This window comes from Mangifera indica, chromosome 9 (genome assembly GCF_011075055.1).
Source record: "Mangifera indica cultivar Alphonso chromosome 9, CATAS_Mindica_2.1, whole genome shotgun sequence".
Taxonomy (NCBI): Eukaryota; Viridiplantae; Streptophyta; class Magnoliopsida; order Sapindales; family Anacardiaceae; genus Mangifera; species Mangifera indica.
In genome coordinates, this window is record NC_058145.1 from 16,957,189 (window position 1) to 16,982,124 (window position 24,936).

At 33.8% G+C, this 24,936-nt stretch overlaps 6 protein-coding genes across 7 annotated transcripts; 3 read left to right on the forward strand and 3 right to left on the reverse strand.

Annotated features, from left to right (window-relative positions):
- Positions 1–1,305: 1,305 nt before the first annotated feature.
- LOC123226158 (stress-induced protein KIN2-like) lies at positions 1,306–1,932 on the reverse strand. The gene is made up of 3 exons (XM_044650661.1): positions 1,796–1,932; positions 1,635–1,703; positions 1,306–1,557 (listed from the first exon to the last, which is right to left on the reverse strand). Exons 1-3 carry the CDS (start codon positions 1,850–1,852, stop codon positions 1,483–1,485), a joined length of 201 nt encoding a protein of 66 aa, XP_044506596.1. The 5' UTR covers positions 1,853–1,932; the 3' UTR covers positions 1,306–1,482.
- Positions 1,933–3,879: 1,947 nt separating this feature from the next.
- Positions 3,880–8,228, forward strand: LOC123226155 (uncharacterized protein At1g32220, chloroplastic-like). Its single transcript, XM_044650657.1, has 10 exons — positions 3,880–4,103; positions 4,420–4,516; positions 4,625–4,713; positions 5,058–5,113; positions 5,185–5,240; positions 5,723–5,816; positions 6,453–6,532; positions 6,931–6,973; positions 7,491–7,582; positions 7,837–8,228. The coding sequence occupies exons 1-10, from the start codon at positions 4,045–4,047 to the stop codon at positions 8,014–8,016; spliced, it is 846 nt and encodes a 281-aa protein (XP_044506592.1). The 5' UTR covers positions 3,880–4,044; the 3' UTR covers positions 8,017–8,228.
- A 1,342-nt stretch (positions 8,229–9,570) lies between these two features.
- LOC123226157 (stress-induced protein KIN2-like) lies at positions 9,571–10,564 on the reverse strand. The gene is made up of 3 exons (XM_044650660.1): positions 10,071–10,564; positions 9,910–9,978; positions 9,571–9,832 (listed from the first exon to the last, which is right to left on the reverse strand). Exons 1-3 carry the CDS (start codon positions 10,125–10,127, stop codon positions 9,758–9,760), a joined length of 201 nt encoding a protein of 66 aa, XP_044506595.1. The 5' UTR covers positions 10,128–10,564; the 3' UTR covers positions 9,571–9,757.
- Positions 10,565–11,405: 841 nt separating this feature from the next.
- Positions 11,406–14,063, forward strand: LOC123226154 (proline dehydrogenase 2, mitochondrial-like). The gene is made up of 4 exons (XM_044650655.1): positions 11,406–12,079; positions 12,451–13,096; positions 13,538–13,778; positions 13,896–14,063. Exons 1-4 carry the CDS (start codon positions 11,552–11,554, stop codon positions 13,933–13,935), a joined length of 1,455 nt encoding a protein of 484 aa, XP_044506590.1. The 5' UTR covers positions 11,406–11,551; the 3' UTR covers positions 13,936–14,063.
- Positions 14,064–14,409: 346 nt separating this feature from the next.
- On the reverse strand, positions 14,410–17,460 carry LOC123226159. Its single transcript, XM_044650662.1, has 3 exons — positions 17,238–17,460; positions 16,342–16,561; positions 14,410–14,664 (listed from the first exon to the last, which is right to left on the reverse strand). The coding sequence occupies exons 2-3, from the start codon at positions 16,462–16,464 to the stop codon at positions 14,602–14,604; spliced, it is 186 nt and encodes a 61-aa protein (XP_044506597.1). The 5' UTR covers positions 16,465–16,561; positions 17,238–17,460; the 3' UTR covers positions 14,410–14,601.
- A 1,045-nt stretch (positions 17,461–18,505) lies between these two features.
- Positions 18,506–24,152, forward strand: LOC123226458 (EVI5-like protein). 2 transcript variants are annotated; one of them, XM_044650978.1, is made up of 9 exons: positions 18,506–18,760; positions 19,613–19,852; positions 19,965–20,160; positions 20,759–20,929; positions 21,016–21,132; positions 21,405–21,602; positions 21,739–21,798; positions 21,879–21,977; positions 23,846–24,152. In XM_044650978.1, the coding sequence occupies exons 2-9, from the start codon at positions 19,710–19,712 to the stop codon at positions 23,939–23,941; spliced, it is 1,080 nt and encodes a 359-aa protein (XP_044506913.1). In that variant the 5' UTR covers positions 18,506–18,760; positions 19,613–19,709; the 3' UTR covers positions 23,942–24,152. The 2 variants fall into 2 exon arrangements, with proteins under 2 accessions (XP_044506913.1, XP_044506912.1); XM_044650977.1 differs by having other exon boundaries at positions 18,508–18,760; positions 19,604–19,852.
- Positions 24,153–24,936: the final 784 nt, after the last annotated feature.

A 24,936-nucleotide genomic window follows, 5' to 3' on the forward strand; every position in this document is an offset into this window, starting at 1 on the left:
ATGTTTAAGGAACTTTTTCTTTCAATGTTCCATGACCAGCTTGATTGAAGTAACTCGGAAGTAAGAGGGCTCAAAAGAAACCCAACATAAAGTAGCGTAGCTTATTGTCAAAATATTGTTTATTTTGGATATACAATTTGTCACAGTTTTGCTTTTGAATTTTACAATTTAAAATGTATTTTAATAGTTTAAGAGCTTATAGGTTATTTAACCAATCTTCTTTTGTTATTCTCAAACAATGTGAGGTGTTCATATATACCCACTATCTCTCTTATACTTTGTCAATGTGGGTATTTTTTAAGGTGTTACATTCATCTCTTATGATTAAATAATTGATGAACTTTTAAACTGTTTAAAGACGTTTTGGGTAGTAAAACTCAAAAACAAAATTGTAATAAATTGTCTAAAACATACAATATCGTTGTGATTTAGGCTATTGGATTAGGATGTTTTAAATCCCTCTCCCATTTATGGAAATAGAGTAAAATAGGAGCGTCAATTGGTAAGCCAAATCTCCTTTTAGGGTGTAATTTCTTACATCCATGTGCGGTCACTTTGCCACAGTATGATATAAATCTTAGAAAAATTACACCTCAAAAACTAGCTATTAAGATTAGAGACCCCAAAACTATATAAATCTTACATTAGAAGTTCATACTTTCCAACCTGGGATTTAAGTCTTATAACTTGCACTTGGGATAATCACCTATCACCATTCTCCGTAGTCACAACGTTTATGCGGGTTGGGTATGTGTTAACTCACTAATAGCCCTGGGGGAACATTACAATGTTGACATTACTACCCGCGAAGTATAATTACAATTGAGAGATGTGGTGATGACTCTGATACTAAATAATATGAACCTTAAGAAAACAACACCCCAAAAGATAGTTTTTAGGGTGTGGTTGTCCTAAGCTTTATGACAATCCTACTGAAAATTCTGAACAAAGAGGAAGATTTGTAATGCTTGTTGAAGCTGCACATTAGGAATCAGTAAATGTCCTTGATTGGAGGGATTGGAATGCTGTTGAATTCAACGAAAGATCAATTTTTTCAGGAGATATGCTGCAGTGATCTTGATCTTTCCATGAGTTGGCCATTGTTATATTGTGACTCCAGATTCTGAACCCATTTCATATATTGTGTGAAATATGGAAACTAGATCAATTGGATTAATAGAATGTGTTTTCAGAGAATCTTTTATCAGTGACCTGTTACACCATTAATTCAATCCAGGTCGACTGGAATCCCAGAGATAAAATTGAAATGGTGAAGAGGCGTCATACATTTGAATGCTTGAAGACTAGGAGAAAATCATTAAAGCTTTCTCTTTATGTTCGAAGTACACATTGGTGACAGAAAATAAAGAAAAGAAAAAGACACAAAAACAGCCAGCTCTTGATGAGCAAAACAATGGCAAAAACAAACTAAATGTCCACTGATCGAAGAGGAGCAGGTGGGGTGTTTCTGATCCACTGGTTTCATTTGTTGAGTCCCATGGCATTCTTGGTAGCATCAGCAGCACCCTGAGCTTTCTCCTGCATTTGCTGGCCAGCCTGCATACATTTGTTGTGAGTGGAAATGTTAATGAAATTTTTAGAAGCTAGCTTTATTGTATGCTCTGTACATATACCTCTTGGCTTGATTCCTTGGCAGATTGGGCAGCATTCCTAGCCTTGTCCATCATCTGGCTGCTCTTTTCCTGGAAGAAAATGCAAAAATATACATCATTTTCTACTGAATTAGAATTAGATAATGTTAATGTCCATTTATGTAAGCCAATCACGAACTTGCCTGAGCTTGGCCTTTGGCCTGGCCAGCTTGGAAACCTGAGTTCTGGGATTGGTTCATCTTCAGTTTCCTCTGGAATTAACTGAAAAGACAGTAGGAAGTAAAACTCAAAACTCAATTGCTTTGATGAATTTGAACTCATTCCCTACACAGCTTTATAGTGTGTATATATCGAGCCATTTTTAGATATCTGTGATGCCATGTGACATGTGTCTCCATATGGTTGAAGCTGGAGCATTTTTTGGCATTGGACCAGGGATACTGCTGACAATATTTGCTAACTGATGGAGATTTCATGGAGAAGCTGCCACATGAAGCTCATGTCTCATTTTCTCTTGCTTTAATTCTAACCCTCTTTCTTTTACCCAATTTCTTCAGAACAGCTTCCTCTACTCTACATATATGACAATTATAGGTTTTGGATATTTTTGAAGGTCTTCAGCTGGATGAAATTGTAAAAAATGATCATGTTTTTTTCTATTTAAAATTAGACATAATTTCTCTCAAAATTTCCCGATTTTATGAAATTTTGTTAAATTGTTTGCTTGTTTTACATATGTTCATGATAGTAATCCCATATTGGTTGGAAATAAAAGTCCGGGCAGAAGAGACCAACATCGCTTCTAAAGGTCCTACAAATTAATATCAAAACTCAAGGTTTAAAAAATTTCATCTAAATTTCATAGGATAAATCTCATTTGTAGAGACTTAGATATAGAGAAAGTTTCTCTTCTTTACTTTTTGGTCAGTCTGATTAAGAGAAGGGCATTAGGTTTGAGAATGAGGAGGAGTGTTGCATCCCACATTGGTTGGGACATGAAATGAGTCGGAGTATAGAATGTAAGGAAATATTTCACCTTTTAAACTAGTTTTTTAAGATAAAATGTACCACTTTTAGAGAAAACCATTAGGTTTCAAATTAAGCAATGAAGGGATTCTAATAATATTGGGAAAAATCTCATTTTTCAATATTTTCTATTTAGGGGAATCATAGTTGTATTACAAATATTTCATTATAAAGTAATTAACGTTTTGTTATTAGTTAAGGAAATCAGAATGATTAATGAAAAATAATTTAATTAATCAGAAAAATATTTTCTATTTTTTTGGTCAAATTCTATGAATTGTTATAAATATAATGGAATAAATGATAAAGTAAGTGAATTGCAAAATGAGAATTATGTTCTATGTAACTTTCACACTCTAAGCCTACTTCAAGTGGATCCATAAGATCGACAAAACCAAAAACAAGTAAAGACATAAGTCAACATGCAACCATAACTATATACCATAAAATTGGAAAAACAAAAAAAGGCAACCAAAAACTTAACTCATTTTTAAATTATGCGAAGTTATTTTAATATAATTTGTAATACTTTGATTTAATAACTCAATTCATTGTTAAAATATATTTTTGTTTTTGAGATTTATAATAAAAAAATATTTTAATAGTTTAAAAACCTTATTTAGTATTTAATTGATTATTTTTCATACAAATTATGTGAGAGGTTCATATATATCTAATTTTTTTTTTAATATTTCGTAAATATAAATTTTGCACAAAGGTGTTACAATTTAAAAATATTGTAAAGAAGAAACACAAAAATCTCAATATAACTAAAAATGAGCTCTTCACAACATGTAACAAATTCAAGTTTAAATCTTTAATTAGACTAAAAAGAGAAGAAAAAACTAAGGTGGGTTGCTGTCATGCTTGAAAAAGAATCCTTGAAACTTATCTCTTAGCTTTGACTAATAATTAGGACGAGGTTAAATATTTTGATTTAATAATAAAATAATATTTAATATTTAATTATATACCAAAACTAGATGTAAATAAACATTTAAAAAAAATTGAAAGAAGGAATGACAATAGGTCATATCACCTCTGACACGACTCATTGTGCTTAGGCCCAGGCTAATCCACTAGGATTAAAGGGTCCTCGACGTGGCTCAGGGGCTTAGGTTGTGCCTTATCCTGTAACTCCTAGCACGGTCCACATGCGGATGGGCCTTGCTGGTGCCGAAACAAGTCTATGTGGAAGATGCAAAAATAAAACAACCTACGTGGGCTTACACTGTACATCTGATAGAAAAATTGTTGCTGCTCATTTACGCGCCATGTGTTTTCTCTCTGTTTCTCTACGTTGCAGGTTCAGAAGATGCTTCTTTAGAAAAAGCACTTCAATATTAATCGATCAAGCATCCGCAATTCTCACCCAGAGAAAACACAAAGAGCTTAGACTCACAATATGAAGTCGATTCGCGCTTCACGTTTGGTTGATTCACAGCCTTTGCTTCCTAGACTCATGTAAATGCTTCTGCTATTTACTCTTTTAACTGTTTCTTTTTTCTTAACTTGGCCAAGTTTAGTTAGGGGTCCAGTTGTCGTTTTGTCAACATTTTTTGGTTTTCTTGAGTTTATGCTTGTCTTCTCATCTGGGTTTTTTGTAATGCTAGAGGAAAATGTGTTTGATTTATGTAGGGTTATGTTGTGGAATATATGTTTAAAGAAAGAGATTTTTTCCCATTAGATTAGAGCGTGAAAAGATTTAAATTTCTGATCTTCTTAAATTTTAAAGATATGTTTTTTAGTTTGTCATCTTTTTCTGATTATTTTGAGGCAGCAAAATGGCTGCTGCGTCCAAAAATGGGAGACTGTTGTCAACTAGTTCAAACAAGGGAGATGAGACACTAGGTGACAAATCTCCTTCAATGGAGAAGGTAATTTTACTGCATTGATGAAGGCCTCTAATGATTTTGACTTTTTCCTTTTGATTCATACTTCACATTGTACTATTTCTAACTATTACTTGCCTCTGATTTGCTTAGATACTTGTTTTTGGTGGAAACGGCTTTGTTGGTTCGCATATCTGTAGAGAAGCGCTAGAGCGTGGTTTGACCGTGCATAGCCTTAGCAGGTATTCCGTCCTATAACCGATAATCTGTATAATCCATATAGCTGTTGAATTCATACCTCAATTTTTTTTTTTTTAAAAGAAATATCACAGAGGACATTCATGAATTTTCTGGGCTTCTACCTGATATCTGGACAGTTGTGTGAAGTTGGCTCGTAAATGTTTGACAGGTTCACACTTTTCTACAACCGCAGACAGAGCAAGAAAACCATAGATAAATATTATCTTTTTCTTTTCCAACAGATTACTATTAGGATTGTGCTTCCTTATACCCACCCTTATATGTAAATTATTATATATTTGTTCAAACACATTGAACAGTTTGTGCACTTTGTTGCTATTTCTAGGTCTGGTAGGCCATCTTATCAGGATTCTTGGACCAACAGCATTGTCTGGCATCAAGGTGAGAGTTTACTAGACAAATTATGGTAACTTGTTGATCAAGTCGAACACTGTCTGGCTTCTGAATTGCAGGAGATCTGCTTTCACCTGACTCATTGAAGAGTGCATTGACTGGAGTGACCTCTGTGGTATGTGATCTTACATAGTGGTTCTGTGAGTCTAGGTCAGTATAAGAACTATAATCATAAAACAAAATCTGTGGAAAAAGTTAAAGGTAGCAATTAATATGATCATATATCTTCTAACCTCGATTTGCCTATAATTAGCATATGGTTTGATTGTGCATGCGATTTTATGATGCAATTTCGTTGCTGTAAGGCTTAGATATATTTTCTATGCAACCTCAATTTGCCTATCACTACCATGGTTTTATTGTGTATGAGAATTTACAATGTAATTTCGTTGCTGTAAGGCTTAGAAGGATTTTCTATCTTTGTCTAGCAATACATATTGATCTGTACAATATGCATGCATAAACTTAAACTCTCTATTGCTGACACAACTTCTTGATTGCCACTGCAATCTTCTTTAAAGCATAGCTACCAGATTCTCAGATGTTCAGTTCATGAGATAAATCTATGTGCTTGTTGATTAGATGTGAAATTTGTAGATCTCATGTGTTGGAGGTTTTGGATCAAACTCGCATATGTATAAAATTAATGGGACTGCAAACATAAATGCTGTAATAGCTGCGACAGAGCTAGGTATGCCATAATTCCTTGTGCAATATTCACACTTTTACACAACTGTCTTCCTATCATTAATAGGCACACATTTTTCATTCATTTTATACAATGTAGAAGATGACTATGCATCTTTTTAAATGAAGTTGTCTGCTGTACATTCCCTCTTCCCTCCCCCTGCTCTTTTCTGTATTCTTTTCTTTGTTAGACCTGAAAAGAGATAGACACCTTTCAAGATGTAAATTAAGAAATCATGATTTCCTGTCACACATGTTGGCATTTTTTTAATCCAATTCTTTTGATTGATAATATTTTATGCAGATTATGATGAAATAATTATTTTCCATGTTGTTTGCTCAGTGCCTACTATTAACTTTGTTGACTTGGTCTGCCTGCTGTCAAGTGATTCTTATTTTATCGACTGTAACTGGTTATCCATGATGCAAATTGCCTAATTATGCACACACACACGCGCACGTGTACATACATACCCCACATTAAGATGTGTCATGAAATGAATCATATTTGATTATAAATAATTCGCTTTTTCAGAAATTCTAGAAGAATATTTTAATTCTTCATGCTGTTGATTTTCTGTATTTTATGTAGATGTCTGATTTAGTTGTTTGGCTGCTTCATCCACATTGTTTCCTTCAGGTGTAAAAAAATTTGTGTATATCTCTGCTGCTGACTTCGGTTTGGTAAATTATTTGCTACGAGGATATTATGAGGGCAAGGTACTCTTTGCTCACTAGTTACTATTACAATCAATGAAGTAACTATGTGTCAATCTGGAGTCAAATTATATGATTTTGAATGAAAATTTATAAACAGTCTCATGTTAGGGAGATGGGGCTGTGTAAATACGGGGAATTTTACCATCAATAGATGTAATAGAAGGTATAAAGTTGGACAGAACATACATAGATACACCGATATGTTGTGCATTCCTGATCATGTAGTTTTCATCTTTGCTCATTGCCTTCTTGACCAATCATAATAGCAGTTATTTCTTCTTTTATCAAAGTCAGGTTTTTAGTTGGTGCAGACTCAATGAATCATTTACGTGGTACACTTGGAGATTCCTTTTACCTCTCTACTCCCTAGTTGATAATATTTCTTTACTCTGATGCAGAGAGCCACTGAGGCGGAGTTAATGAAGAAGCTGCCACATGGAGGTCATGTCTTGTATTCTCTTGCTTGATTCTAGACTTCTGTTTTTATTGTCTTCGGCTAGATGGTGGGAATTTTTCTGGATTACTTGGGAACATTTCCTCCAGAAATCTCAATTAAGAGATAACTGGTCATGCAAAGGTAGAGAGATGCATTATTTGAAAAATATAAACAGATGAGTCGCCTAAGTTAAAAGCTTCTTGATTTTCTTTCTTTTTATTTGAAATCCTATTTCTTTGCTTGTTTGCATAGCATCCCTTCAATTGACTAAATAAGATATGACACGATAAAAAATTAAGTTCAATTTTTCATAATTTTTACATGGAAATTAATATGATTATAAAAAATATCAATTCATACAAAATTATATCCATTCTCTTCTAGTTGAGAAATTCCTGAAATCCACCAAGATGGCTACGAACAAGTGTAATCCCTCCCTTCCATAGTCACTTCATGATTTTGATAATTAGTTTTTGGAGCAGAGTAATAGTAAGAAGGATTGCTTTTGTTCAATTGTAACAGGTGTAATTTTGAGGCCTGGCTTTATACATGGGACTCGTCGGGTGGGGCAGATGAAACTGCCTCTAAGCATCATTGGGGCTCCTTTGGAGATGGTAAATTATGGCTGTTTACAGAATAGTTGAAGCTGCCATTATAGAGCCAATTCTAGATAGAGCCTTTGAGTGGTTCCTCCATTTGATAGCATATAACATATATGTTGAGCAGATGAAGTTTCCTCTGTTTAGAGGCTCCATTTGAACTTGATAATTGTGATCGATCTCTGATTTTTCTTGCCGTGCATGAAAATTCTTCTAAGATGTATTTCTGTCTTCTGTTTATGAGCAATTTGTTGTTTCAATTAATGCAGATTCTGAAGCATGCCAAACTGCTGTCTAAAATTCCGCTAATTGGTCCACTGTTTATACCTCCAGTCCATGTAACATCCGTGGCTAAGGTAGCTGTAACCGCTGCAACAGATCCACCCTTCCCTCCTGGCATCATCGACATATATGGTATACTACAACTTGCCCACCAAAAATCAGCTTAGACTTTTTAGGGGATCTGTTCTCTGTTATCTTTTATTACTACTGTTTTGATTATGCATATCAAAAACTGTCAATCTGATAGTGGGAAAAATAAGATTGTTCTGACATAGAGCCATTGCTGATATAAGAGGTACCGTGTCTCTTGTAATTGAATATTGATTTTTGTATGTTTACATTATATCAAGCCAATAAAAATGTGTGTTCTCTTTGTTAATCTTCCTTCTATCTGGTTGTGATAATTAACCCCGTCACTCTTTGGCAAATGTTTAAGGAACTTTTTCTTTCAATGTTCCATGACTAGCTTGATTTAAGTAACTCGGAAGTAAGAGGGCTCAAAAAAAACCCAACATAAAGTAGCCCAGCTTATTGTCAAAATATTATCTATTTTGGATATATAATTTGTTACAGTTTTGCTTTTGAGTTTTACAATTCAAAATGTATTTTAATAGTTTAAAAACTCATAAGTTATTTAACCAATCTTCTTTTATCATTCTCAAACAATGTGAAGTGTTCATATCCACTATCTTTCCCATGTTTTGTCGATGTGGGTATTTTTTAAGGTGTTACATTCACCTATTATGATTAAATAGCTGATGAGCTTTTAAACTGTTGAAAGACATTTTGGATAGTAAAACTCAAAAGCAAAATTGTGATAGACTGTGTATAAAGTGGACAATATCATTGTGGTTTAGGCTATTGGACTAGGATGCTTTAAATCCCTCTCCCATTTATGGAAAGAGAGTAAAATAAGAGTGTCAACTAGTAAGCCAAATCTCCTTTTAGGGTGTAATTTTTTACATCCATGTGCGGTCATTTTGCCACAATATGATATGAATCTTGGGAGAATCATACTTCAAAAATTAGCTATTAAGATTAGAGAGTCTAAGACTATATAAATCCCACATTAGAAGCTTATATTTTTTAATATAGGATCCAAGTCTCATAATTTATACTTGGGATATTCACCTATCACCATTCTCTGTAGTCTCATCGTATACGTAGGTTGGGTGTGTGCTAACTCACTAATAGCCCTGGGGGAACATTACAATGTTGGCATTACTACCCGCGACGTATAATTACAATTGAGAGATGTGGTGATGACTCTGATACTAAATAATATGAACCTTAAGAAAACAACACCCCAAAAGATAGTTTTTAGGGTGTGGTTATCGTAAGGTTTATATCACAATCCTACTGAAAATTCTGAAAAAAGAGGAAGATTTGTAATGCTTGTTGAAGCTGCACATTAGGAATCAGTAAATGTCCCTGATTGAAGGGATTGGAATGCTGTTGAATTCAACGAAAGATCAATTTTTTCAGGAGATATGCTGCAGTGATCTTGATCTTTCCATGAGTTGGCCATTGGTATATTGTGACTCCAGATTCTGAACCCATTTCATATATTGTGTGAAATATGGAGTCTAGATCAATTGGATTAATAGAATGTGTTTTCAGATAATCTTTTATCAGTGACCTGTTACACCATTAATTCAATCCAGGTCGACTGGAGTCCGAGAGATAGAATTGAAATGGTGAAGAGGCATCATACGTTCGAATGCTTGAAGACTAGAAGAAAATAATTAAAGCTCTCTCTTTATGTTCGAAGTACACATTGGTGACAGAAAATAAAGAAAAAAAAAGACACAAAAACAGCCAGCTCTTGATGAGCAAAACAATGGCAAAAACAAAATAAATGTCCACTGATCAAAGAGGAGCAGATGGGGTGTTTCTTATCCACTGGTTTCATTTGTTGAGTCCCATGGCATTCTTGGTAGCATCAGCAGCACCCTGAGCTTTCTCCTGCATTTGCTGGCCAGCCTGCATACATTTGTTGTGAGTGGAAATGTTAATGAAATTTTTAGAAGCTAGCTTTATTGTATGCTCTGTACATATACCTCTTGGCTTGATTCCTTGGCAGATTGGGCAGCATTCCTAGCCTTGTCCATCATCTGGCTGCTCTTTTCCTGGAAGAAAATGCAAAAATATACATCATTTTCTACTGAATTAGAATTAGATAATGTTAATGTCCATTTATGTAAGCCAATCACGAACTTGCCTGAGCTTGGCCTTTGGCCTGGCCAGCTTGGAAACCTGAGTTCTGGGATTGGTTCATCTTCAGTTTCCTCTGGAATTAACTGAAAAGACAGTAGGAAGTAAAACTCAAAACTCAATTGCTTTGATGAATTTGAACTCATTCCCTACACAGCTTTATAGTGTGTAGATATCAAGCCATTTTTAGATATCTGTGATGCCAGGTGACATGTGTCTCCATATGGTTGAAGCTGGAGCATTTTTTGGCATTGGACCAGGGATACCGCTGACAATATCTGCTAACTGATGGAGATTTCATGGAGAAGCTGCCACATGAAGCTCATGTCTCATTTTCTCTTGCTTTAATTCTAACCCTCTTTCTTTTACCCAATTTCTTCAGAACAGCTTCCTCTACTCTACATATAGGACAATTATAGGTTTTGGATATTTTTGAAGGTCTTCAGCTAGATGAAATTGTGAAAAATGATCATGTTTTTTTTCTATTTAAAATTAGACATAATTTCTCTCAAAATTTCCTTATTTTCTGAAATTTTGTTAAATTGTTTGCTTGTTTTACATATGTTCATGATGGTAATCCCATATTGGTTGGAAATAAAAGTCCGGGTGGGAGAGACCAACATCGCTTCTAAAGGTCCTACAAATTAATATCAAAACTCAAGGTTTGAAAATTTTCATCTAGATTTCATAGGATAAATCTCATTTATAGAGACTTAAATATAGGGAAAGTTTCTCTTCTTTATTTTTTGGTCAGTCTAATTAAGGTAAGAGAAGGTCATTGGGTTTGAGTATGAGCAGGAGTGTTGCATCCCCTATTGGTTGGGACATGAATTGAATTGAGTCGGAATATAGTGTGAGGGAATATTTCACATTTTAAACTAGTTTTTTGAGATAAAATGTACCACTTTTAGAGAAACCCATTAGGTTTCAAATTGAACAATGAAGAGATTCTAATAATATTCGAAAAAATCTCATTTTTCAATGTGGTTTTAAAAAAAATCAAGTGTACTGATTCATATTTTCTATTTAGGGGAATCATAGTTGTATTACAAATATTTCATTACGAAGTAATTAAGGTTTTGTTATTAGTTAAGGTAATCACAATGATTAATGAAAAATAATTTAATTAATCAGAAAAGTATTTTTTTTTTTTTTGTCAGATTCTATGAATGGTGAATATTCTCCCTTAAGAATCTTAATAAATATGTTTCAAAATTTTGGTATAAATCCAAAGCATATTCTAGAATCTAGCACTTTCCTAGTATTACGTAATATTTCAGTCAATATTTCCTTTGATTTCTTAAAAATTTTCATGAACCCTATTTAAATTTTATTATTTGACTTGACTTCCCTGTATTTTAATTTAATTCCAGCTTACGCCTTATAAATTATATTTCTTCATATATACCTCCTCGCAGTTGAAACAAAGAGCTAGAGAGATTCCAATAAGCCTAAGGAGAAAAGAAAGAAAAACAAAAGTTCCATCTCATGGCCATTCGTTTCTTTCAACCAAAGCTCCTCCAAAACTTCCACCACTGGACAAGGCAGCTAAACTCTGCTTCCTCCTCCTTAACCGCCGTTTCGCCGCTGAATTTCGTGGAGAAACACGACCACCACGACTACTTCTTTTCTTCTCCGCTCAACGTTCACGACCATGAGAAGCTCTTCCGTTTGATTTCAACTTCCAAGCTGTTACGCTCGCTCCTCAACCTCAACCTCGCCGCCTTCGAGCCCGTAGCTGATCTCGGCATGTGGGTTATGAATTCCAGGCTCATGGACGTCAACATCACGCGCGGAATCATCACCGGTTTTCTTAAACATACGTTTTACGAACATTACTGCGCCGGCGAATCCAGTGCCGACGCCAAACGTTGCGTGCAGAAAGTTAACGATGCGGGTTTGAGAGGGATGTTGGTTTATGCAGTGGAGCATACGGATGATAAAAGTGAGTGCGATCAGAATTTGCAGAAGTTTTTGCAGATTGTCGAATCTGCAAAATCCCTTGCTCCATCTTCGGTAAGATTTTTTTTTTTTTTATAAAGTTCATCCAAATAATCTTCTTCAATGGTACAGAGTAAAATAAGCTACTTTGTATTTTGAGAAGCAAAAGAGAAGCTTCCGTATACGGAAGGCGGGGGTTAAAGTGTCGTGTCAAAATTCTTGACTCGCGTAATTTATTAGTTACGAGATTAGTTATTAGACGAAAGCTTGTGGTTGGTTCTGTTTATAAAAGATGATCCAACTACCTTGTTCTGCCGTCGTCTCCTGTTCTGCCGTCATCTCCCTGTTTATTTGGAATTTACGGCGTTGACAAAGTTCGGTACATACACATGGAATCTTTCAATTGTCATGTGTGAAATTTATTTTTTAATTATTATTTTTAACAGGTGAGCTTCGTGGTTGTGAAGATCTCTGCAATTTGCTCCATGAGTTTATTGAAGAGAGTCAGTGACTTACTGAGATGGCAACAGAAGGATTCTTCTTTCAGTCTTCCATGGAAGCTCAACGATTTTCCAATTTTCTCTGATATCAGCCCGCTGTACCACACGCTGGAGAGACCCGAACCGTTGACGCCAGAAGAAGAAACCGAACTTCGATTGGGTTACGAGCGACTGTTAAAACTATGCCATGAATGCCAGGAAGGAACTGTGCCATTGGTAGTCGATGCGGAGGACACGGTGGTTCAACCCGCCATCGATTATTTGACATACGCGTCTGCGATTACATACAATAAGGTTGATAATCTGATTGTTTACAACACAATGCAAGCGTATTTGAAGGATGCGAAAGAGAGGTTGTTGTTGGCGACGGAGGCCGCCGGGAAAATGGGAGTTCCAATGGGGTTTAAGCTGGTGAGAGGAGCGTACATGTCCAGTGAAAGTAAGATTGCTTCTTGTTTAGGATGTGAGTCTCCGATTCACAACAGCATCGAGGAGACGCACGCTTGCTACAATGATTGTGCTTCCTTTTTGCTCGGTAAGATTGCCAATGGTTCTGGTGCACTTGTTCTTGCAACCCACAACGTCAAATCAGGTACCACTACAACTGCATTCACACTCCATTCCTGTGTCCACTGACGCAACACATACATCGAGTCCAATCATAGACGGACAAATAGAGACTTGGCCCAAGCCCCAAACCCGATCCTATAGAGTCCGTGCCCTTAGAGATAGGAACCGACCCAACCCCTGTCTCCATTTGCATGGTCTAGAGCCCAATCCTTCGTTCGATCCCAATGCAAGGGCTTGATGGCCGCCTCGAGTCCTTGAATATTAAACGGGTGGTTATATTCATAATAGTTATGTTGGATATATATAATTTTATTGTGTTTTAAATTTTAAAAAAATAATATTTTTAAAAAATTAATGTTAAAAAGTATTTTGGTATTTTTATTAATTTTGTTCTATTCTAATATTGGGTTTGGTGGTACCTTTCACTCCAGAAGTTAACTCAAAATGTTGAAAATCTACACAGGGCAAATGGCGGCAGCAAAGGCGAGGGATTTGGGGATCGATAAGAAGAACTCGAGGCTTGAATTTGCACAGCTATATGGAATGTCAGAAGCTCTATCATTTGGACTGAGAAATGCAGGGTTTAAAGTGAGCAAATACATGCCATACGGACCCATTGACATGGTGATTCCATATCTTCTGAGGAGGGCAGAGGAGAACAGGGGATTTTTATCTGCTTCAAACCTTGATAGGCAACTCATGAGGTAAAAAAATAAAATAAAATTTGTTTTTCGAAAATGTTTTCAGAAAGAAAAAAAAAAAAAAACAGGGTAACGTATTTGAAAAGATGTTGACGAAATGTGCTCTGGATGTGAATGCAGCAAGGAACTGAAGAGAAGACTGAGTGCAGCACTATTCTAAGTTGAAGATGGACGTGCAGGTGAAGAAGAGGATGGGAAATTGCAAATATTTGTAATTAAGTTGACAAGTTAGTAAAACTCTCCAGCAATTTGCCCTTTTTAAATAATAATTTCATATTTTATGGTTCTTAGACTATCATAAAAATAATATTTTTTAGATTCGAGTATTAAAAACACAATGATTTTTTAAATAATAATAATAAATTCTAATTATCATACCATCATCTTAAAAACTATCCTTCTAAAATTTCTGAAATTCAGAAACACTATTTTCATGAGATGCTTGACAAATATGTAAGTAGGAAGTTTAATAAAAGAACAAGAAGATCATTTTCAAGAACAATTAACATTCCAAGCTGTATTAACATTTTCAGTGGAAAGCTTAGTAAGAACACCAATAGACATTACTTCTACGCCTTAAATACGATGAGATTTGAAAATGACAATCAACATTAACATTGATGCTTATAAGAGGTTGAGTGAAATGACTTGTTGATCATCCATTTTCCAGTATTTCTGTCAAAGTTTGATTCCATTTCCAATCACTTTCATGTAAATGACAAAATGAAAGAAGTTTGCATACACAAGTTTATTCAGAGTCTTTGCATGTGTAGCACTAACAGTAAATTATTATTTAGAAAACATACTATCAAGAGGTCTGATTCCTCTATCCTGATCCAAAACCTTTAGCTAGTCGAGAAGCTTCGCGTTCTTGACGGTGGCGTTCTCGCTGATACGAACCATTAAAAGCAAGAACAAAGAAACTGATATTAACAGAAATCTAACAAAAGGAGATTATTTCTTCATTTGATATATTAAGAATTGTACCCTAATGTTTTGCCTTACAGCAAATAGTAAGTTTGCCACGCACAAACAAATAGAAATGCAAATTTAAATACACTAAAATGTATAAAAATTAAAAATAAAATAAAATACTAACAGTAAAGAAAATATAGTCAACCAACTTATACAAACTCAAAAGATCAGTAAACTTATTGGCAACTCTATTTGTTAGTTCTTGCAAAAATTTCAATTAAATTTCATTTAGGATTTCATATAATCACTATCATTGAAAAAAATTTTTACTAGATGTCACAACCACTAAACTTAAGTAAGAAAAAACCTATTCTCTCCTTGTCCAAATGAATGTCTATACTATGATATTGTTACATACACACAATGCCAGCAAAAATTTAGATGATCTGAGGGGCAAGGTCAATGTTTTTATATGCAAAAAATCAAAGGACAATATAGCCATTAGTCACAAATAACAGATAATTGGAATCTACTTGGAAAGCCATTGTCTACAGGTCCAGTTCCCTTTACATGGAATTAGAATTTAGAATAGTTAAAAGTCTCCAAAAAAAAGACAAAACTTCATGCTCTTGCTGTTTTGCAATACAATAAGAAACAAAGATGAAAATTATTAAATACCAAAGAAGCTATAATATTTCATATTATCAATAATTCTAAAGCACTGTTAACCCATCAAACCATCCATGACCAAAATCATAGCATAACATCAAGGTAATGAGAAGATTCTGATTCTCTGAAACTTCCAGCATTAACAAAATTATAAGATGACCTTTCCACAAGCAATAGCTCATGATACCACTCTGGTAATTTAGATCACTAAGATTTGACAGGACAAGAAGCAGTGGTATTTCCCACTCACAAAGCATAAACAATATCATGCTTACACTGACAGAAAATATAAAATGGTGGAAGCCTAATCTAATTTTAAAATCACTATAATTCCAGTTTCAAGAGTTTCAGCATTAGTTGATGGAATTGCTAAGCCATGAGTAAACATAATCAAACTTTTCTCCTTTTTTTCTTTCAATTCATTTTAAACCTCATTTTATTGATTCATTTTCTTTTCAATAAGACTTCATCTCCCCCAAACAATCAATCTTACCCTCTGAATTTTTATTTTTCCTATACATCTAAAATACTTGCTAACAAAACAAATTAAATCACTAAAATCAACTCCTCAAAGTCTAGTGCTCTAAAACAAGACCTCAATGATCCTCTTCTTTTAACTTTCAGATTCAATTCAACCTCATTTTATTTATTTATTTCTCTTTTCAAGAAGCCTTAGTTTCCTCCTAACTCTCAATCTCACCCTCTGAATTTTCATTTCCGTTTTACATATACATTTCTTACTAATGGAACAAAATAAAATCACGATTAACTCCAACAAGACTAGAGCTCTAAAACAAAACCTCAAAGAATTAAATCTTCCATATTTTGCTCAATAATATGCTTTGTTTGCTCTTCACTAATGTAAACAAATAGCATTTGTATCCACCAAAAACAGTTACTTAGCAGTCAGATTTTAAAAATGGTTTCATCGCTATAAATTGAAATCCAGATACGCAAAACAATAAACAAATAAATAAATTACCCGTCTTTCCCAGTAAGGGAGGAAGCAAACGAAATCATAAACAGGAGAAATAGTAGTGAACAAAATGGCATTGAGTCCTGTGAACACCAAAAGAGCTGTCATTGGTCGGGTTCTGTGTGGCATCTTTCCAGGTGCTCCGCCAGTGACTGTGATCCGGGCTGGTGGAGAATGAGGTTTTTGGGTTTCTGATGTCAAGTAATATGTACAACAACTTGGAGTGCTTTGGTTTTGAGAAAGATAAACCATCACAATATAAGTCAGCATCATATTCTAGACAGGCAATATATAGAAAACCATCCATTGAATATTCAAGTCCATGCAAATAACATCAAAACACAAAGAGAAAAGTATTCTTTTACAACGATTAAACAGAAAGACAGAATCAACACGTAGGCAACAATAGTAACAACAATCAACAGAATCAGATCTTTAAAAAAAAAAAAAAAATTAGAAAGAACATAATATTTCGCACAAAAACTTAATATTCAAGAACCCCGATTTTAGAAACTAAAACGTTTGAAGGAATTCGCAAGAAAATATAATGGGCAAGCGAAAGGAAAACATTAACATCGAAAACTCAATAAGAATATCACAGTTTCTTATACAATCACTCAATGGGGTCTCCAGTACATTTGATAAGATTAACTCTTTCAAATAAAGTCTCAAAATATAAAATTTTTCACTCAGGAATAGGAAAAAGAATTCAATAATCAGATCTTGTTCAAATACAGAAATTTTTTTCATCACTGCATAAACACACAAAAATCTACCAAACGAACCCAATAAACCAAAAAAAAAAAACCATTACGTAAATATGTAATCAAACACAAATATAAATGAAAAAACAAAATCAAACAACAAAGACATGCAAAAGCAACAATCTTTCATGAACTTACAATATTTAAAAGACGATGAAACCCGAGAAGCGACGAACCGCCAAATAAACCCGTGAAATAGATTTGGTTTTGAGGTTTTAGGGATTTGAGCTATTGAACCGGGGTTTTAAATGTTTACACTATTTCAATTTAGTTCCCCTAATTTTATTTATGACCCCTACCTCCGAAAGGTTTTCCTAATGATCGCTAGCTTCATAGAAATGGGTTCTTCATAACATTTCCTGTAATGCACCACTTTTGTATTTTATGGTAAGATATATCATAGATAAAAATTGATAGACCACATGACTTAATCCCACCCAAGGTATAGGAGCACCCCGAAATGACTTTTTCCACTTTTCGAAAAAAAAATACTCACTTATAAATAAAATTTTGTTAAAAAATTCAGTTAATGTTGAAAATAAAATCATCATTTAACAAAATAATTTTAAAAGATAAAGTTTTATTACATTTTTCCCCTTCAATTTAAAAATCTAATATTTTTTTTCACTCAAAATTTAAAAAATAATAATTTCATCTTTAAGATTTTGAAACCATATCCAGAGACAACAAAATTTATCGTCTCCGACCATGTGCGTCCTCTCACCCAAGTTGTCTCTCTGTGCTAACTTATTCCCACCCATCAACTAAAGAGATTAATTCTGACGAAGACTATGTCATCTTTGTCGAAGGAAATACCTATCGTCGGTGGATGGGAACAAATCAATATGAGGAGATAAAGCGAAAAAAAGAGCTAATGTAGTTAGAGACGACGAACTTTGACATTTCCAACGATAGTTTTAAAACCCTATAGGTGAAATTATTATTTTTTAAATTTTTAATGAGAAAAATTATTAAAATTTTAAATTGAAGAGAGAAAATATAATAAAATTTTATTTTTTAAAATTATTTTGTTAAATGACGAATTTATCTTTAATATTAATTGAGATTTTTATCAAAATTTTATTAGTGGATGAATATTTGAATTTTAAAAAATTAGAATACATGAGTTTAAGATTTCACTTAATCATGGGTGAAAATAAGTCTTTTTGGCAAATTGATAAATATTTTAAAATATATTAAATTAATATAATATGAAGGATATTACTACACTTTAATACATTTATTCAGAAAAATGATAATATAATAAAAATATATTTAAAAATAAAAAAAGTTAAAAGATATCTATGAATTTTTGTAAAATTTCTAATTTTGTGATTTTAGCTAGAAACAATCGCAAGGAAAACTAAACAGCAAGGAAATAGAAACGACGTCGTATCGATGCTTCCTAGTGGTCGGTCAAATACGCACACATTTGCTCCGGAAAATACATTACAATCCGTTCAATCTGATCAAATTATGTACTTTCACATGGCATCGCTTTGGCCTCCTATCGGCTTGAAAATATTACTCCAGAGCTGCCATTTTTAGATTTTTGTTTTTTTGTTTTTGTGTTTTTAGAACGATATTTATGATAAAACAAAGAAGAACAGGGATCGATCATTCGCAGGCTTAAAAAAATTCCCAAAACGAAACATACCCAGGTTGGCTTTCTTGATCATTTTTAGATTTCTTGCAGGGGTTCGTAATTTTCTATTGTAATTCTATGTTTAGGGAATGACCCATTTCATCTTCATGGACATCGTTTGTGGGTTTCAATTTTTGCCTCAATGTTTTCACATTTCACGCTGTTTTTGCTGCTTTCAATTCTTCAGTAACTTTTTGATATTGGAGCTGCTTGTTATTTCTGATATGGGTTTGGTTTATTTTTATATGACGTGCTTGCTTCAACGTTGTCTAACGGTTTCTTATTTGTGTTTTTGCTTGTAATGTCTATGTTGTAGATATTTGATTATTGGTTTTGAATAGTGTTTGGTTTTGTTGTAAGAAATTTGTTCGAAAAAGTTGTATTTGGGTATCTAAAAGAATGATATTCGTTTTCTTGTCTTGTAGTAGATTGACATTTCCATTTTAGTATTGAAATTTTCTCCTGTTTGTTTTTTTTTCCTGGATATTATTTCTTTTCCTGGATATTTTTTCCTGGAATTTGAGCTATTGAAATGTGGCTGGGTGCTTCTGGTAATTATTTCTATATTATAGGTTTATCATATAATGATTTAACAATAGCATTGTTGGTCTTCGTATTCTCTGACTAACTATAAATTGTCACCGATGTACTTCAGTTTTTCAACATATTTGGGTACTTTCATCACATAAGGAAGTACTCCAGGTGATTTATCAATATTTGATTGTGACTACACGTTATAGTTTAGTATATTCATCACGGCATCTGATTGGTTATTGAATATCCATAGCATTTTTTAATTGATAAATTTACTAGCGTGACTTTGAAAACAAGATCATGTGCTTTATTAACTCTCTTTCAGATATTGCAGTTTTTGACCCTAGTGTTGGTACGGGATCACCATGTTAATTCAAGTAAAGTTTAGTTATTTGCCTGGTAACATGCTATAGCTTGTTGGGGATAGTGGAATGGAAAGGAGAAGAGTAGATGATTATGAACCAGGGCCAGTTCCTTCACCTCGACCAGTAGATAAATTTGGTTTTGTGAAGCAGGAACAAACTAGTCCTCCTGAAGGTGCAATCAAGAGCAGGTCAGCCATTGAATTTGAGAGGTATGCTTTCAGTTTAGTTTTTAACATTTGAAACTTGTTTAGTTAGAATGGTTCTGGAAATATGGCAGCAATTGCTTCTACTTTGCCAATTATCTTGTATTACATTTTTCAGGGAGGAAAGAAAAGTTAGAAAATGGAGAAAGATGATTGGGGTTGGAGGGAGTGATTGGAAGCATTATGTTAGGCGAAAACCTCATGTGGTCAAAAGGCGTGTAAGGAAAGGAATTCCTGATTGTTTAAGGGGTCTTGTTTGGCAGTTGATCTCTGGAAGTCGGGATCTTTTGCTGATGAACCCTGGTGTTTATGAGGTACTCATCTTCGTCTTCTTGATATATGGCATTGAAGATTGTACTTACTTTTTGATAAATGATTTTTTATTTCTTCTATGCCGTGGACTTTGTATCTGTTTGTTCTTGAGTTTGCATTCAGCTTTTGAGTAATCATGGGAGAATGTCTCTTTCCTCAATTGCTAATTCATCCTTCTCGATAAATTTGAAGGAAATGTGGTGATTTTATGCTTTGCTTCATTGCATCATCATTGTTTTATTTATCTGTCTTCATTAATGTTCTAGAGGATGGCCAAATGGGTTTCTTTGAGAATATTCAAGATCAATTCGATTTCTAAAATCCTTAAAAAGCTAGGTTATTCACAACCTAGGGACAACTTTTCTGCTGTTGTTTAGTGGTGCTAAATAAACTTATTCTAATCCATCAAGTAATCAAATGACTGTTGCCAGTTTCTTTTATAATAATCCTAGCTATCTTTTACCCTAAATGCTTGAATTGGTAAAGCAAATTAAATGTGTTTTAGGTTGATGTTAGGGGTTTCTTATATGGAAATGTTTATTAATTTTATATACATAGTTCTCTCTCAGATCTTCAAATACTGTCTCTTGTTTGTGGCAGCAATTAGTAATATATGAGACATCAGCTTCAGAACTGGATATAATTCGGGATATTTCACGTACCTTCCCTTCTCATGTTTTCTTCCGCCAGAGACATGGACCTGGTCAAAGGTCTCTTTACAATGTTTTGAAGGCATATTCTGTATATGACAGAGATGTTGGATATGTTCAGGTTTGACTGAGACACTCTAATGCTTTAATGAATTATGTATTGACTCTGATAATATATTGATTGATAATTGCAACCTTGACTTGCAGGGAATGGGATTTCTAGCTGGTCTTTTACTTCTTTACATGAGCGAAGAGGACGCGTTTTGGTTACTGGTTGCATTACTGAAAGGTGCTGTCCATGCCCCAATGGAAGGATTGTATCAGGTGAGTCCTTACTATTAAGAGCTTCTTGGTATTATTCTGAGGATTTTGCATTCAGATTAACATAAGATTTGTGGAGGTTGAACTAAATATTTGATAAGTCGTTACTAAAATAATATATATATTTGATCTGCAACATTTTCTGGATGGAGTTTGGTACAAGAGCTTTCATATATATATATATATATATATATATATATATATATGAACTCAAAAGAACTTCGATTAAGTATTTCACAGCTTCCTGAGAGTTTCATGTTATGCCTGTGAAATAGGTGGGGCTACCTCTTGTGCAACAGTACTTGTTTCAGTTTGACCACTTGGTGCAAGAGCACTTGCCAAGGCTTGGAGAACATTTTACTAAAGAAATGATAAATCCTAGCATGTATGCAAGTCAGTGGTTCATAACTGTTTTCTCTTACTCTTTTCCATTCCATTTGGCGCTCCGAATTTGGGATGTCTTCCTCTTTGAAGTTAGTATTCACTTATATGGTTTTTTTATGACTTGTTTGGAAGCTCATTTTGTTATATTAGCATATATAAATGTGTGTCTATATATATATATATATATATATATATATATATATATATTCTTTTTTCTTTCCACAGGGTGTTAAAATTGTTTTCAAAGTTGGTTTGGCCCTCTTGAAATACTGCCATGATGGCTTGGTGAGTAACTAAGTACCTAAACTCTACTTCACATCTGAAAAATACGATATTCTGCTTATAGATTGTATTTCTGTTTTCAGGTAAAATTACCCTTTGAGAAACTCATACATGCTTTGCGTAACTTCCCTGAGCATGCCATGGAACCAGATACACTATTGCCAATGGCTTACTCGATAAAGGTCTTCTTTCTCTTCCTTGTCTGTGAGAATCCTTTTTATCCCAAACCATTACATTTCATTCTTAGACAAATGTGTTGAGAACTATCAACATGCTACGAAAGGTTAGAACATGATGATTGTTTGTAATCCTAGCTTTCAGAGCTTTACCTCTATGGCAACAGAGAGTTTATTCAAGCTATTTCTGCTTGCTGACTGAAATAAGTAATTTACCATCCTCTAACATGTGCCTTGAACAGCAATGGCTAACATATTTATGACCTTCAAAATATGTTCAGAAGCTATGCTTCCAGTTGCTTCTAACCAGTTCTCATCTGTTGCGTACCTGCTCAAGCTGCAATCTCTTCTATTGGAGATTTGCAGAAAGAAATGGAAAACTGCAGTTTACACAGCTTCAATATTCAACATTCAATCTGGACATTATGATTTCAATCAAATAGAAATAGGAAAACGCAGTTCATTCCATTCATTCATTAACAACAGGAATGTGCTCACACAAGGTGTTTTTGACAACTCAAATTGGAACAAACGAACAAACAAGAAGAAAAAATTGACACTGTTGGTACTGGAATTTGAGAGCCAGCCCTTTCCAACTTTACCAACAAAACATTAGCAACATAATTTCAGAAAAAGAATCCCCTCTCTCTTTCTCCGCTGTCATATAAAATGATGAGTTTCCCTAACAGAATCCTCTCCTCTGCCAACTCATAAGCTGCCATGTGTACCAACTGAATGGCCAAGATCATTCTGTTCCAGACCAGCTTCTTTAATCGCCAGATTGCCGTCCATACTGCTATTCTTTGAATCTTCAGCTGAGAACTTCTTTGGATCATCTCTTCCTTTCTCCTCTGGTTCAGCTTCTTCTCTCCTCTTTTTGGGCCTACGAAAATACACTTTAGTGATCAGGCCTCTATCATCATCACATTTGTAACTAAGAATAGTATATGAATGTGATCATTTGCTTAATTCACCAAGTTAGTAAAGCAGTCAGATCATCCTTGAGGGTATAGCAGCTTAGATTCTGATAAAGGGACAGGGAAACTGTGGATCATTTACCATCATTGTGTGATTATCCATGAGTTATGGTGCTTTGCCTTTTCTCCATATGGGTTTTTCTGAGTGATGCTTTAATCTGGTGTTGAACTCTTCAGTAGTTGTTATAGCTTTAGTTACAGAAAAAGGAACTCTTACATTTCTAATGTGGATGGAATGTAATTAAAAGGACATTTATCGAGATGGAGCTTAAAAACCACCATTTGAGGGTAAGGAGAAATCTTTGTCAGAGCCCAAAATAGGCTCCTGAAGATGTTATTTTCTTGGTTTTGGATTTCCTTTTTCTCTTCCTCTAAGCATATCTGTGTCCTAAATTTCTCTTATTCTTGTTCTTTCGTGGAAATTCTTTTCAAAAGCCTTTGCTTGCAGGATATGTTTACCTTATTTGTATATTACGTGTGTGCAGAGAGTTGTTTATGGCACCTTATTGATGATTTTAATTTATTAAAAAAATGTGATTTCTGAACAAATAACTTCACAACAGAGGTAATTTAAGCCAAAATTCCCTCGATGTGTTCTGCCTGTATCTTAAGGTAGAGTCATAATATCATTGCAACCATTGGGTTAAAATTGTCCTTTTCTCCCTGTAAGCCCATGTCAGAGAAGTTTAGACGGAAATCTTGACTCCTAGGCAGATCCTCCTGACAACAAGATTGTTTCTTTCTTCTTTTTTGGGCAAATCAGTAGAAAGATTTAACCTTTCTATTGCCTGACTGGTTGTAGTTTATGTTTGATTTTGTGCATGATTGCTGATTAATAGTTTATGTTGATTTTACTGCATCCTCATTCTTCATATATATGCCTTGTTTAATCGGTAGGTCTCAAGGCGTTTGGAGGAACTGAAGCATGAGTATGAAAAGAAGAATGGAAAATTAGTTCAGTCTGCAGAAACTAATTTAAAAAAGCTGCAATGAAGGATCTTCTACCTACTACAATGGTTTGTTAATCCGTACACTCCAATTCTTTGTGTCTCTAATTCTCTGCTTTATTGTCTATATGTGTATAAAGAAGTGTAGATCTAAATGTTTAGGTGTGTGTGGTGGGCTAGTTCTGCCAAGCACCTTGCTTAAATTCAGTGAGAATGTAAAGAGTTGTGAATAATAAGAATTGCATGCATGTTCACAAGTGTTATTTTCACAGGTTCATTAGAAATTATCTGATACGGTGGATACATCATATGATTTAATATATATTATTGATATCAATCGATACTCTGTTTTAGAGAGATAATGACGTGATAAGGTTATATTTAAGATATTTTAGAATTTTTGATAGTTTTTAGATATTTTTAAAGATGATAATATAATATTTATAAATTTTTATTATTTATTTTTTTAAAAAGGTAGATCTTATGATACCATACATAATACAAGATACGAAAAATTAAATTTTTGATACAAGAATCGTCTACCATGATCTTCATTTAATAGGGAATATTTTCATGATTCCTATTTTTGGGTAGAGAAGAGGTGGTGATAAAATAGTCAAGAGTAAAATTATTCCATGCTGAATTGATAATGTATGTAAGGTCAAGTAACGTTAATGCCAACCAGCACATTTTAATATAAAGTGCGCTTATCCTGAACTTATCTATTATTAAATTACAAAAAAGTACTTTATCCGTAATAAATAATTTTAAATTATAAATAAAATAATATTAAATTTAAAGTATTATAATTTATATTTTATATTTATATCGATTATTAATGTTAAAAGTGGATTTGTTTCAAATTAAATTAATATTAAATGGTATTATCAAATAAATAAGAAAATTAATCTCGAATTGAGTTATTAAATAAAATTTTTAGTTTGAGATCGATTTTTTCAAAACGAACCTGATTGAATTAGATCCATCACATGTATTTCTTATTGAGCATTCATGCAGAGATAACAAAACTAATCATCTCTA